Raw genomic sequence first — 14,731 nt, forward strand, 5'->3', positions numbered from 1 at the left:
AGTCTTTTTTTTTTATTATTATTATTATTATTTAGTGTCACACGTCTTGGCTGTTTGGGCCCCAACGGGAGCCTGGCAAAAAAACTACCACAGGGGTCGTTATTTTGTTCGGTCTTACTGGCCCCAGCATTACCCATTAACAATGCATGCACAGTGTGTGCTCTCATTTGACAGCAAAGTCATCAGGGGCGGCAGGCACGTGCACACAGGCTGTTCTACAAATTTGCTGCTGATGTTCCTTATTTCCAATCCATGGCATACTGTATGCTTCATGCATGTTCTCCCAGCCAGAAATGCCCTAAAGAAGCTTGTGCATGTGCCGGCTCTGCTCCCTGGTTGATGTCAGCGATCCAGCCTATGCTTTATAATCAAAGACGACAACACACTGCACATGCGCTGAGATTTGAATGAGGAACGCGGTTCACTCCCACGCAGGACAAAGGATGATGCCTATAGGAGCTTTTCATCCAGGCTTCATGGGGTGTCCAAATGGTCTACAGATATGACATTAAAACGTTTTCACAAACTAGTGTATTTTAATCCTTGTCTGCACAGACCATTTTCCTGAAAAGGTGAAATTAGAAGTTTAAATCCTGCAAAACTAAAAAGAATAAGTAAATCAAAAGAATTACCTTGGGGTAAAACACAGTTTAATAATACAACAAAGAGAATGCATACATAGTTAATATGTGAAAATGATCACAAGGGTACAAACAACACTCTTTGCATAAAGAAGTACAACCAAATTGGAGATATGCACTCTTAGGCTACATTCACACAGGGGATGGGGTGTGAATAATTTCCTGCATTAGAGGGGGTAAAACGTCCTCCCCGGATGAGGCAACAGTCTTGTAGCGAATTGGCAAGTTTTCACTCAGCCAAAGAACAGCCAGTTTGTGTACAACCAGAACGCTGTACAAACGCAAGCCCTTCATACACACCATTTCCAGGGTCAGTCGGAGGTTCCATTCTCATGCAAACGCACAGACAGAAACCTGACAGCTGTCACACAGTGCGCAGGCATCATTTAGTAAATTCACATGGCTACAGTAGCGGCCAGGGGAGGCCACTGGCAAAAAAAAAAAAAAGAATCACTAGATTCTCCACGGTCGCTGCTGTGGGGCCATGTGAGTTTAGCCTTAGGCCAGCAAAAATATTGGTACCCACAATGAGCTGTAACAAGAGTTACATTTTAACGGTCTTGTCTGTATGCTACCAAAATACACGGCATTGCTGCTACCGTGACAACCACCTGCACAAGAATTGGTGCTAATGAAAAGCTACATTTCTATGCTTCGTAATGTTTTGTCTGATTTCTGAATGTTAACCTACACGTTTTCTAGTGTCTAGACGTGAAATAGATGTGTAATATCCAAGTGAGGAACATCTTCCTGCATTATGCACAGCTCATAGTATGTTTGCAGCAGTAATGGTGCAGATAAAATAATCACCTGCATGAGTTTCCGTGACAGTTCATTAGTGAGGAATTCCTCTTCTTTCTCATAGTTGACTGCAAGTGTTTCCTTCTCTTTCTGCAAGGCCTGGATCTTCTTAAACAATGTGTTACTGATGAATTCTTCTTCTTGCTCAGCCCTCGCTTGCTGAGAAACGAACAAACATGTTAGAATGAAAACAAAACAAATCACACGAGAAAAGCACAAGGTCTACTGGGAATACATTAGCAGCAAGCAATATATCAACACAAAGTCATTTCTGCACACAGTCTTATCAGCAGCCTTTTATGTGAACTTCCAGGCAGCCATGTTTCTAGGAGAAAAGCAGCTACTACATGGGCAGTAAATCCTTTTATAATCTTATTCATTAAAAACACTCATCCAAAAAACCCAAATTCAGGCTATGGGGTGTATTTACATTTTTAAAAATTGCAGCTGTTTAATCCAGCAATTTATACAAGTAAATTTGTTCTGTGCCAATGGTGCAATTGAATGTTATTAGGCTATCTTTTGCCATTCAAATTTGTAAATGTGGAAAATATCACATTGCAGCCACTAGATGCCGAGAAGCATACTTTATGATAGTGGTGGTAATACTACATTATGGCCACTTGATGGTGCTGACTATCATAGGAAGCAAGTATGCTACTCAGTACCATCCAGTGGCCACAATGTGTCACACATTCGAATAACAGAGAATACAGACCAAGAACATTCATTTAATTTTTCCCCATTCGCACAGAATACATTTTCATGCAGTTTAGATAGCTTAGTCTATATTAGTTTTTTTTTGCTTTTAATTTTTTTTATAAAATGAATCCCTATGTGCAAGTATATTAAAGTGGCAGTAAATGCATTTTATTCAGTTGTACTTACAGGTAAGCCTATAAGACTTACTTGTAGGTACAGTGAATATCTCCTAAACATACACCATTTTAGGACAGTGGTCACTAAATGGCGGTCCGTGGCCCGAGAAAGACCCAAGCAGCGTTCCCACCCACACCCCCAGACTAGAATGACAGATCCGCCACTCAGCAGGCTGGTCAAACCGGCAACTAATGACATCTCCTTTGCAGCTCACTGTCTCTCCTGGCTCCCGCTCCCTGCCTGTCCACAAGCACCCCACCCCCTTCAGCAAGGTTCCCAGCAAGCTCCTGCCTCCCTGCCTGCCCTCAAGGTAGGAAAAATTCTTTCAGGGGCACTCTGATGGCACATTTATATTAAGGGGCACATTTTATGTTAAAGGGTAATTCTGATGGGCATATGTTATGGAAATAGAAAGGAAGGCGCCTCTAAGTGCAGTATGCAGCAGTTTTAGTAAAAGGTTAAAAGCACTTACAAGATAGCAGTCAGATGAAGGATCATCAGTTATAATTCCAGGGAGACACACTGAGCCGACCAGTGGTAGTGAGTGTGGTGGAATGCACGGGCAAGATGGTCGCCGTACTGCCAGGAGAGGCGCGGAACACACACACACTGGACGTGACATTAAGGGGACGGTAACGTGTTTGAGCATGCGCAGACACTCCTTCCTCAGACCGTAAACCCCTGTGATAGGAGCCACTACTTATAGAAAGTAGGGGCTGGAACTGGTATAAATAAAGCGACCAATCAAAATGGGTACATTAAAATGAATGGGTCTCAAAAGTTGTTTTTTATATATTATGCACAACCATTGTATGTATGTTCATATGTACGCAGTCTGTTTATATAAAGTATGGGTACACACACACTTTTTGTTCTATATTTGTAATGCCAATGCAATCCCCTAGGTGTCGCCACAAAAACTCTTGAGGCCCATTCATTTTAATTGGTCGCTTTGTTAATTATTCCTGTTCCCTCCCCTACTTGCCATAAGTAGTGGCTCCTATCAGGGGGGATTATGATCTAAGGAAGGAGTGTCTGCACATGCTCTGAAACACGTTACCGCCTCCTTGATGTCATGTCCGGCATGTGTCCTACACCTCTCCTGGAAGTACGGCGCCCATCTTGCCCTTACGTTCCACCACACTCACTACCACTGGTCGGCTCAGTGCGTGTCCCTGGCATTATACCTGATGAGGCTTTATCTGACTGCCATCTTGTAAGTGCTTTTAACCTTTACTACTCAATCAACTGCTGCATACTGCACTTCGAAGCGCCTTCATTGCTATTTACTAGAGTCCGCTTTCACTCTTGAAAAGCTGCTCCAGTGCAGTGTGCTCCCATATTATATGGTCTCCCTTCCCTCCACTGGATGCCAAAGATCCTTTTCACCTGGAGGTCATACCATTGCAGAGCGCCCTATGAACATGGTTATACATGTTAAGGGGCACTCAGGCACAACATAAAATGTGCCCATTAGATTGCCCCTTAGCATAAAAATGTGCCCATCAGCATGCCGCTTATTTTATGGTAAGGGGGCACTCTGGCGGGCGACGCCCAAGGTAAGGGGGCACTCTGGCGGGCGACGCCCAAGGTAAGGGGGCACTCTGGCGGGCGACGCCCAAGGTAAGGGGGCACTCTGGCGGTGGCAACTGATTTTTGGGGGAAGTCTGATGGTGGCACCAAATGTAATGAATTACTCTGGAGGGGGAACCTAATGGGAATATTTTAGGACCTCGGCCAGAAGATGATTTTAGTGACCAGACCTCCTTGAATTGATTTCTGGAACAGTTACCCAATGTGCTTCCCCAGGAATCACATTGACAGACCTTGTTTAAATCAGCTGGAACAGGTTACAACTGACAAGCAATACAGTAAATATTACAGAAAATCTCCCCAGGCAAGGCAAGAGCTTTATTAAACACAGACTGAAGTCTCTAAGGTGTGGCAGGAGGACTCTGCAACTAGTAACGACACACTAAAACAAACTGGGGGGGAAAAAAAAAAAAAAAAAAAACACAGAACATTTGTCAAGATTGCATAAATAACACATGCATATGGTTACTGGGTAGTGAACGTGTTGTTTTTTTAATGTCTTTTTGTGCTTTAATGTTCTCAAATCCAGAGTAGAAAAAAGTATTCCCAGGGCAAACAAGAGCCTAGGCATGCTTCTATTGCATCTAGTAGCCAGATGAAAGGGGCACTGTGCAAGCAAATGTCCAACCATTAGCTCAGCCAGAAATAAATGTAATTTAGGAACTTTTTCCTGTTGACACGTGCCAGGTATACAGTGCATCCAGAAAGTATTCACAGGGCTTAACTTTCGCCAAATTTTGTTATGTTACAGCCTTACTCCAAAATGGATTAAAATTCATTTTTTTCCTCAACATTCTACAAAACAATACCCCATAATGACAACATGAAAGAAGTTAGTTTTGAAATCTTTGCGATTAAAAATAAAACACGAAAAAAAACCACATGTACATAAGTACTCACAGCTTTTGCTCAATACCTTGTTGAAACCCCTTTAGCACCAATTACAGCCTCAAGTCATTTTGAGTATGATGCTACAAGCTTGGCACACCTATTTTTGGGCAATTTCTCCCATTCTTCTTTGCAGTACCTCTCAAGCTTCACCAGGTTGGATGGGGAGCATCGGTGCACAGCCATTTTCAGATCTCTCCAGAGATGCTCAATCGGGTTCAAGTCTGGGCTCTGGCTGGGCCACTCCAGGACATTCAGAGTTGGCCAGTAGCCACTCCTTTGTTATGTGGGCTGTGTGCTTAAAGTCGTTCTCCTGTTGAAAGATGAACCTTCACCCCAGTCTAAGGTCCAGAGCTCTCTGGAACAGGTTTTCATCAAGTATGTCTCTGTACATTGCTGCATTCATCTTTCCTTCGATCCTGACTAGTCTCCCAGCCATGGCTTGGTTTGTGCTCTGACATGCACTGTTAACTATGGGACCTTATAGACAGGTTTATGCCTTTCCTAATCATGTCCAATCACCTGAATTTCCCTCAGGTTAACTCCAATCAAGTTGTGGAAACATCTCAAGGATGATCAGTGGGAACAGGATGCACCAGAGCTCAATTTTGAGTGTCATGGCAAAGGCTGTGAATACTTATGTAAATGGGTTTTTTTAAGAAATTGCAAAGATTTCAAAACAAATCGACTCCAGTGTGTGGATTATCAGTCACTGACCTCTAACCAAAAAGATGCAGTTCAAGTGCAAGACAGGGAAAGCAGAACTCTCACATTATGCAGTACAGCTAAAGTGTGGTATTTGAATGGTGCTGTTTAGATATTCACAATTGCTTTTTCCTTCTTGGCAAATAGAAGTACAGCTTCAAAATAGCCAACTTTCAGAAATAGCTTTACTGCCCATAGAATGTGCAAACAAAATCTTGGCTGAAGTAGGCAAAATGCTTCTGATTCTGCAGCGTCCTGTTCAGCCAGCACTCACTGTAAGGGAGCTCAGATTGGGACCTGGTCTTCATCCATTCCAATTTCAGAATAATTCGATGAGTAGTCCTAATGGACTGGATGTGTCTGACACAGCACTGTGCCAAGGGGAATGATTCATGATAGGGAGGGGGCAAGCGAATGCAAAACCTGGCACTTGGCTATCCACCTTTATTATTTATACAATTCCCTATTTTTAAAAGCATTAATTTGGTAGATCTACAGTCTGATTTCAGTTGATGTATAGGGCTCCTTAACATTATCTGCTTCTGGAACATCACACCATTAATTTCAATGATGTACTGAATTTTCTGTAGGCATGTTCACACACGGAAGTGAGGAAATTTCAAAGACGCTACATAAGATTCCTCCTACATCAATCTCTTATAATTAGCACTAGAAACACTGCCGTTTGAAAGATCTAAAGTCCTGTTCTATGCATTTCTACATTCAGCAAATATTTGTATTTTTTTGTAAATTTCCTGCTAAATACTCATTTTGCAATTACAATTCATGGATAAAATGGCAAGTCTCCACAGAGAAGTGTCTTCATCTATTCCATGGAACGCTCTGGGCTGCTAATCTGCAATTGTGTGCAATCACATGATGCTACAACGCTGGGTTCACAAGTTAGAATTGGGATCAAGTTACAGATGAAGCTGAATAAAACATAAGTGATTACGGTTTAGCAAATGTATCTATAAAAAAAATTGTTGTAGGAAACTATAGCTTTAGTGAGTACACATTTTAAACGGTTTGGATTAGTGTATTTGATGGCTTTTATGTTTTTAGATCATCACTATTCCATGTTTTGAAAAGCGCTGCACGCACTGTTGGCACTATATAAATCCTGCATAATAATTAAACTATCAGTCCTTCATAACCTAAAAAGGGAATTCTCTATCTCATTGCTTTCTACACAACACCATAGTCACCATCCAAATATATAAGAGGAAGAGCACACCATCTCACCATATTCATTCTGTCTGATGACAAAACTAGAACTAATAAGGAGATGTAAAGGAAATGTACAGTCACTGCACAGCAGTGCTAAGCCATAAGGCCTGCCTGCACATATATCAAATATGGCTTCCCCTGTCTGCATACATAATTGAACACGAAATACCAGGCCTGGACAAATCTCACCCAGAACTAAAAACCAGCTTTAAAAATGTAGCATCCAGCATTTAGGCACCTGCATATGTCTTAAAGGGATGAGTGAAGGTTCGGTCCAAACGTATGTTTGAATCGAACACCGACGTAATCTATTACTGCATCTACATCAGCTATAGCCAGGGCATTCCCTAGCCTGCAGCCACAAGTAACAGAGGGGGATGTTTGTGACATTGTTGCCCTAATACAGCCACATGGACATATTGGGGTTTATTTACTAAAGCTGGAGAGTCCAAAATCAGACTCCCTTCTGCATAGAAACCAATCAGCTTCCAGGTTTCATTGCCAAAGCTTCATTGAACAAGCTGAGGTTAGAAGCGGATTGGTTTCTATGCAGAAGGAAGTCTGATTTTGGACTCTCCAGCTTTAATAAATAAACCCCATTTTGTCAATCACATGGTCTATGTGGGCATATTAGGTCACTATGTCATGAACCCCCCCCCCCCCCCTTTAGACACGGTTCACACTAGTTTGCTTGGGCACGGCAGCCCATTCATTTGAATAGGATGTTGTGACATGTGTCCCACACAAGAAAGGTGCATGCATCTTTTCAAAGATGCATCCGCAGGGAAACCATGCAATCATGCAGCAGGCCAAGATGTGTGGGGGTGCCATTCAGAATAAATGGCAGTCCTGTGCGTCTCGCAACGGCAGTGCAATTCTGCTACGGGTATGGCAACAGGTGCGATTGCTGCACCCGCAACCAGCCCGCAGCCTGAGGGCTAGTGTGAACCCAGGATAATGAAGTTTAACTGTAGGCCAGGGAATGCCCTGGCCACGTCTCATTGATGCAGATTTGTTGGAGGTAACAGCTGAAGCAACTATGACCTTAGCAGTAGGGGGAATGCTAAAGATGTAAGGCTTACCTACTTGCCCCATGGAAGGGTTTGCGCATATGTAAGCCTTACGTCCATGGCAGCCAAATGGTTAAACCATAAATAATGTAGCAAATGTTCCCATGGCTTGTTAGCATTGTGGTAGCTGCACCTGTCTCTCACATTGCAGACAAGTCATGGTCCTGGAGATGACAAATGCTAGCATGAGAAGAACGACGAAGCATTTGGGCATGTAGATTCCCCCCAACATGCTGATATAGTAACTGCCAATTGAGAGGCATATGCTAAAATGCCAAAGCCATCATTAGGTGAAGATGGTACTGGGCTATAATGTAGCAGCTCACAGCCGGCATTGTGCAAGGCTGAGCTAAATATGCATTTCTCAGCACAACGTAGCTCAGCCTTTCATGGGCAATGCCGAATGTCAACAGTCACATTAGCTGCAACATTCCCATAAGTTGCCAGCTATACCCAACAATATGTGACTGTGTTATTAACAAATATTCCAAAACAAATTGCAATTTTATAAACACCCACTTATTATAAAATAAATCCACTACCAATATAAAGTCCACTCTGGTTTATATGAAAATACGCAAAATGTCCCATCAAATAACTCCAACGGTGTTCAAAATTAGTCCACCTCAAAAAAAAGGAAAACTTATATAGTGCATTAACCTTTATCAAATAGACTTTATCAATACTTCCTCCAGTGAAAAATAAGTGAAAAATTAGTGAAAAAAGCGTGAACCACACGTGATCAGTGAAAAACCACTTCAATGTGCATAACACTATTTCAGTGCCACATCACAAAAAACTCCAAAATAAAAGGGTGTATCCACTTCTAAATGCAGTGAGGATACCCTTACCAACTTCCTAATATAATGGGCTTTGTAGTCCTCCAAGGAACACACAGACCGATCCACTCAGGAACCTCTGCTGTATCACGCAGCCACCCCACTCTCTGGATTCCTTAGACGCTTTACTCCCAGTGTCACCAAAAAAAAACACAGGACATAGTGTGATACCGCCAAACAATATGTAACATACACTTTATTAAAAAACTGCTCACATTGCCAAAGCTTTATAACCGCATTAGAGGGAATACAGAAGAAATAGGAATCTCACGGTCATCCAGGGAGACGCGTCCCGTTGCTCCTGCTCGATCTCTCCCTTATTACAAATGGCCGCCAGGTAACTTCCAGTTTCCGGGAAAAACGTCTCGAGGTCACTCCACCTTGACGCGTTTCGTCATCGACTTAGTCATAAGGGGTGTGGACGTCAAGCAACACAGTTCTATTTAATCCCCTCCTCATCATGGCGCCGGAACACTCGTCGCCATATTGGAGATGGGAGCAGTGCCAGTACTATCCGGTAACTGCTTACAAATGATCCGGCATACCTAATCTCATATAAAAATCATCCGGCATACCTAATCTAATATAACAATCGTCCATCAACGTGCCATACTACAAAACTCTCCCTCATAATTTCCATTAGCAATCAATAATCAATATATAACCACATAATTATTACATACATAAAATTACATCATTAACCCCTAAAACCATAATCAACTAATCTCCCAACTCCAATACTACACATTCTAAATGACATAATATGTGTGTTAATTTTCTTTTTAAAACATAGCCACAATCTAAATCATTATCAGGGTGGATTAAGGTCTTTATAATCTACCCATCTATAAAGACCTTAATCCACCCTGATAATGATTTAGATTGTGGCTATGTTTTAAAAAGAAAATTAACACACATATTATGTCATTTAGAATGTGTAGTATTGGAGTTGGGAGATTAGTTGATTATGGTTTTAGGGGTTAATGATGTAATTTTATGTATGTAATAATTATGTGGTTATATATTGATTATTTATTGATTGCTAATGGAAATTATGAGGGAGAGTTTTGTAGTATGGCACGTTGATGGACGATTGTTATATTAGATTAGGTATGCCGGATGATTTTTATATGAGATTAGGTATGCCGGATCATTTGTAAGCAGTTACCGGATAGTACTGGCACTGCTCCCATCTCCAATATGGCGACGAGTGTTCCGGCGCCATGATGAGGAGGGGATTAAATAGAACTGTGTTGCTTGACGTCCACACCCCTTATGACTAAGTCGATGACGAAACGCGTCAAGGTGGAGTGACGTCGAGACGTTTTTCCCGGAAACCGGAAGTTACCTGGCGGCCATTTGTAATAAGGGAGAGATCGAGCAGGAGCAACGGGACGCGTCTCCCTGGATGACCGTGAGATTCCTATTTCTTCTGTATTCCCTCTAATGCGGTTATAAAGCTTTGGCAATGTGAGCAGTTTTTTAATAAAGTGTATGTTACATATTGTTTGGCGGTATCACACTATGTCCTGTGTTTTTTTGGTGACACTGGGAGTAAAGCGTCTAAGGAATCCAGAGAGTGGGGTGGCTGCGTGATACAGCAGAGGTTCCTGAGTGGATCGGTCTGTGTGTTCCTTGGAGGACTACAAAGCCCATTATATTAGGAAGTTGGTAAGGGTATCCTCACTGCATTTAGAAGTGGATACACCCTTTTATTTTGGAGTTTTTTGTGATGTGGCACTGAAATAGTGTTATGCACATTGAAGTGGTTTTTCACTGATCACGTGTGGTTCACGCTTTTTTCACTAATTTTTCACTTATTTTTCACTGGAGGAAGTATTGATAAAGTCTATTTGATAAAGGTTAATGCACTATATAAGTTTTCCTTTTTTTTGAGGTGGACTAATTTTGAACACCGTTGGAGTTATTTGATGGGACATTTTGCGTATTTTCATATAAACCAGAGTGGACTTTATATTGGTAGTGGATTTATTTTATAATAAGTGGGTGTTTATAAAATTGCAATTTGTTTTGGAATATTTGTTAATAACACAGTCACATATAGTTTGGTACACCTTCAGGGGAAGGTGTTGTTTGTGTTATAGGGCAACTATAGTAGAGTAGGAGGTGGTTGATATTTAATTGCTTATACCCAACAGTCCTGACATTTTAGCACCTGCCTCCTCACTGGCAATGCCTCTCAATCACCCAATAGCCAGTGTTTTCTGGTGACCAGGAATTATCAGGCCCTTCTATACACCAATGTCAAGTTTTGGAAGGAGAGAGTGACTGCAGAAAAAGACAAAGTGGCCCACTGAGGTTTTTATCCGAATATACATCCATGTTTGTCCCAAGCACATTTAAACTCATTTACTGTTGACTGACTTACCATCTCTTCTTGAAAACTGTTCCAAGCATTAACTACGCTTTCGGTAAAATACTTTAAGGCTAGGCTTGAACTTTCTTCCTGGTAGTTTGAGGTCACATTCCTGTGTTGTTGCGCTCAACTTCATAATGAGAATAACACCCACCTGAACATTATTTAAACCTCAAAAAAAAAAAAAAAAAAAAAAAAAAAAAAAAAAGGCTGTACGTATTAAGTTCCTGCAGTCTCTCCTGATATATTTGATGCCTCAGACCTTTTGCAATTTTTTTGCCCATCTCTGGGTTCGCTTTTTTTTTTTTTGTTAAGTAAAGTCATCATATCTAGACAAAAGAGTAGACATTAGGGATGCACCAAAACATATCGGGCGAAAACAGCCCTGTCAGCATTTTGCAGAAAGGGGAAAAAAGGGAGCTGATGCAGGTGCCAATAATGAGACCCGGCACCAATAAGGAGTAGACTGTCTTTTTGGCTGGGATTTATTTTTTTTTTTTGGGGGGGGGGCAGCTGAGAAAGGCAGGAGAGGAGATAAGCAGTGTATACAGTGAGGGAACAGTGTATGCAGACAAGTTCCTTCACTTGCAGCCGCTAAATATGTAATTGCCGGTTTTTAAATTTTTTTTCCGTCACTATAGCTCCGAGAAGGACCTGTCATTCGCCCTGCTGCTAAAGTAAACAAAGGGGCGGGGCCACACAGTGACACTAACCAGTGACCCTGCCTCTTAGTTTACTTTAGCACCGGGGCGAATAACAGCTACTTCCTGGAGCTTAAGTGAAGAGCTGGTAATTGCATTTAAAAACCGTCAATGACATTTAGCAGTGGCCAGTGAGGGAGCCTGACTGTATACACTGCTCCGTCACTGTATACACTACTCTCCTGCCCCCTCTCTGCACACACTGCCCTGCCCCACTCCACCCCCTCCACAAAGAGGAACTTTCACTTATATGCTATAACATAGGGGACTATTGGTCCCCTATGTGATAGAAATCAAATCATAAGTTAAAAACAATAAAAAAAACCAAAAAAACAAAACATTAAAAAAGTAGTGGTGCAGCCAAAATTAAGATTCTGGTGCCAAAACCAATACGTCTGTGTACGTGGGGGGGGGGCTCCAATATTTTTTTTTTACTTTTTTTGATTTTATTGCTAATCACGTAGGGTACCAATAGTCCCCTATGTGATAGCATATAAGTGACAGGTCCTCTTTGTAGGGATTTGGGGGGGGGGGGGGCAGTGAGTGCAAGGAGGGGCAGGAGAGGAGCAGTGTATACAGTGAGGTAGTAGTGTATACAGGGAGGCTCCCTCACTGCCTGTCACTGTAACCAAGTGCCGGATTTTAAATGCAATTGCTGGCTTTATTTTCTTCACCATAGCTCAGAGAATGAGCTGTCACTTTCCCTGGAGCTAAAGGAAACGGTTTCTTTTAGCTCGGGGAAAGTGACAGCCGATTCTCTGAGCTATAGTAAAGAAAAAAAAAAAACCCAGCAACTGAATTTTGCAAACTGACACGGACATATAGTGACAGCCAGTCATTGTATACACTGCTCCTCTCCTGCCTGTCTCTGACGCGCCCCCCCCCCCCCCCCCCCACATACACATGAGCCTCCTCACATATGCAGACATTGCAGTTTTCGGCCAAGTGCAACCTAAATTTTCGGATTCGGCACCAGAATTTTCATTTCGGTGCACCACTAGAAGGAATTTACTAAAACTGGAGCAGACAGAATAAGGAGCAGCCGTGCATAGTAACCAATTGGTCTAGTTTCAGCTTGTTCAGTAAAAGGATGTTCACTTTTCGGAGCATGATACACCCATAATTAGGGTGTAACATACACCTATGTACCCACCGCCAGCACTCTCCTCTCTATGAAGAGGGCAGGGGTTCATTTACCTGCACCCGCTGTCACAATCTCAAAACAGCGAGGCAGTGTGGGGCTCTGAGGCTGACTACTTGTCGTTCTCAATTAACTGCCGAGTACTCTCATAGATCATTGATTCTTCCTGCCATTCACCAAGTTCCTACCCATACGGGAGGTAAGAGCAAACCGCTTACTGGGAATCTGCACCATCTAGGCATTGCTGATCCTGAGGGCAACATTTTACCCGATGCAAGGTAAAAAAATAAGCACGTGGTCTTTGTATAGGTTTTTTTTTTTTTTCAAAAAGGTGAACTGATTGGTTGCCATGCACATCTGCTCCAGATTGTCTGCTCCATTCACGGTATTCTAAAACTGGGTCTAACTAGTGATCTATATAACCCTGTATCGTTTTCCAAACTTGCCAGGTGCTTCACTGTGTTCTATATATTTATGTGCTTGAACAATGCACAGATTTTTCATGCCAACAGCAGTAATGAATTAGCAGGTTTGCTGACACCACCAGTACACATCCACAAAATATGCAGCCTTTGCAGATAAAACGCCATACTGCCAATCTGTTAACAAAAGCCAGCCTATACACTTTTTAAACCAGCAAATTTAACTTTATTGTTTTCATTTAAACTAAGACATGAATATCTGTACATTTAAATTATTAAGCATTTTTTTTGTTAAAGGGGATTTCCAGCTTAAACTCAAAGTAAGGACCATTCAATGTCAGTACAAGTCTAACTCAGAGCTAGTCGGATACAAATAACCAGGCAGTCATCAGGAAACGTGACCTGTGAATAGGTCATACTCATACTTGACTAATGGGAATTAGAGAACTGTATAGGTCGAATTACCAAACTGGAGCAGGTGTCTGCAAACCAGCACAGATGATACGCAATAAAAGTTAGACCATCAGTATCTTAAAGAAGGACTAAAGTTTATTTTTTTTTAAATGCAAACACTTCAAAATAGCAAGTGAATAGTGTGTGTGTGTACAAGTGCAAATCCAAAGCGACCTTTTGATTTATCCTTATGCGTCTTGCAAAGTCTTTTCCACTAACAGTACATCTATAACATAGCAGTAGGGGATGAAGGTGGTACTACCATCCGAGTAAAGTGGGGTAATCATTTTTATCATAAGAAGTTGTTTGAAGGAACTACTTTTAATCTTTGCCCAGAACTGGGGATGGGGAAGTTCTATCCCCCCCATTTAGTTGTTTGTTTTACTAAATGCAGCTAACAAAATGAGAAGGAATAAGGGCAGAACTGGGAGGAGCCGCACTGTTCCAGGCACCAATGGCCTTTGACCCTTACGGAAATGTGGGTGCATAATGACAAATGGTAGAGGGAGGTGTGGAAAGCCCATGACTGCTGAGTAGTACAGCCAGCTAAGATCAACTTAGGAGATCATACAGAATCCTATTGAAGAAACCACAAAACACAATTTCGCTAGCATGCCCACTCCTTCAATCTGTCTGGTAAAAAAAAAAAAAGTCCCAAGAAACTGACTTTTAAAAATTATTAAAATGGTGAGGCAGACTGTATTTAACAGTGTTCTGTCAGTCACATGAGTGATTTAAAAAAACCAAAAAAAAACAAACAAATCACGATCTAAATGTAAATAACACCATGGGAAACAAAAACCCAAGCAGCACTGCTTTCATCAATTTGTATCACATGTTTTTCTTTTCCTTTTTAAATCAATCACATGGCAGCCAAAGCTCTGTCCAAACTGACAACAATGATAAACACTGGAGTAAAAAAAAAAAAAAGGAAATTGAGTGCTGTCAGTCACAATCCTTGAGAAGCCCTGGACGATGTGCAGGAGTGTCA

The 14,731-nt window shown here is 41.7% G+C and overlaps 1 protein-coding gene across 1 annotated transcript in view; it reads right to left on the reverse strand.

The window, feature by feature from the left end:
- CCDC6 (coiled-coil domain containing 6) overlaps positions 1 to 14,731 on the reverse strand; it is a 71,760-nt gene that overhangs the window by 36,013 nt on the left and 21,016 nt on the right. The window contains exon 2 of the mRNA XM_089683165.1: positions 1,452 to 1,601. Within this exon, the coding sequence (XP_089539291.1) occupies positions 1,452 to 1,601 (150 nt within the window). The remainder of the gene's footprint in view (positions 1 to 1,451; positions 1,602 to 14,731) is intronic.

This window comes from Staurois parvus, unplaced genomic scaffold (genome assembly GCF_062004578.1).
Source record: "Staurois parvus isolate SC_StPar_1 unplaced genomic scaffold, SC_StPar_1.0 ptg000303l, whole genome shotgun sequence".
NCBI lineage: Eukaryota > Metazoa > Chordata > Amphibia > Anura > Ranidae > Staurois > Staurois parvus.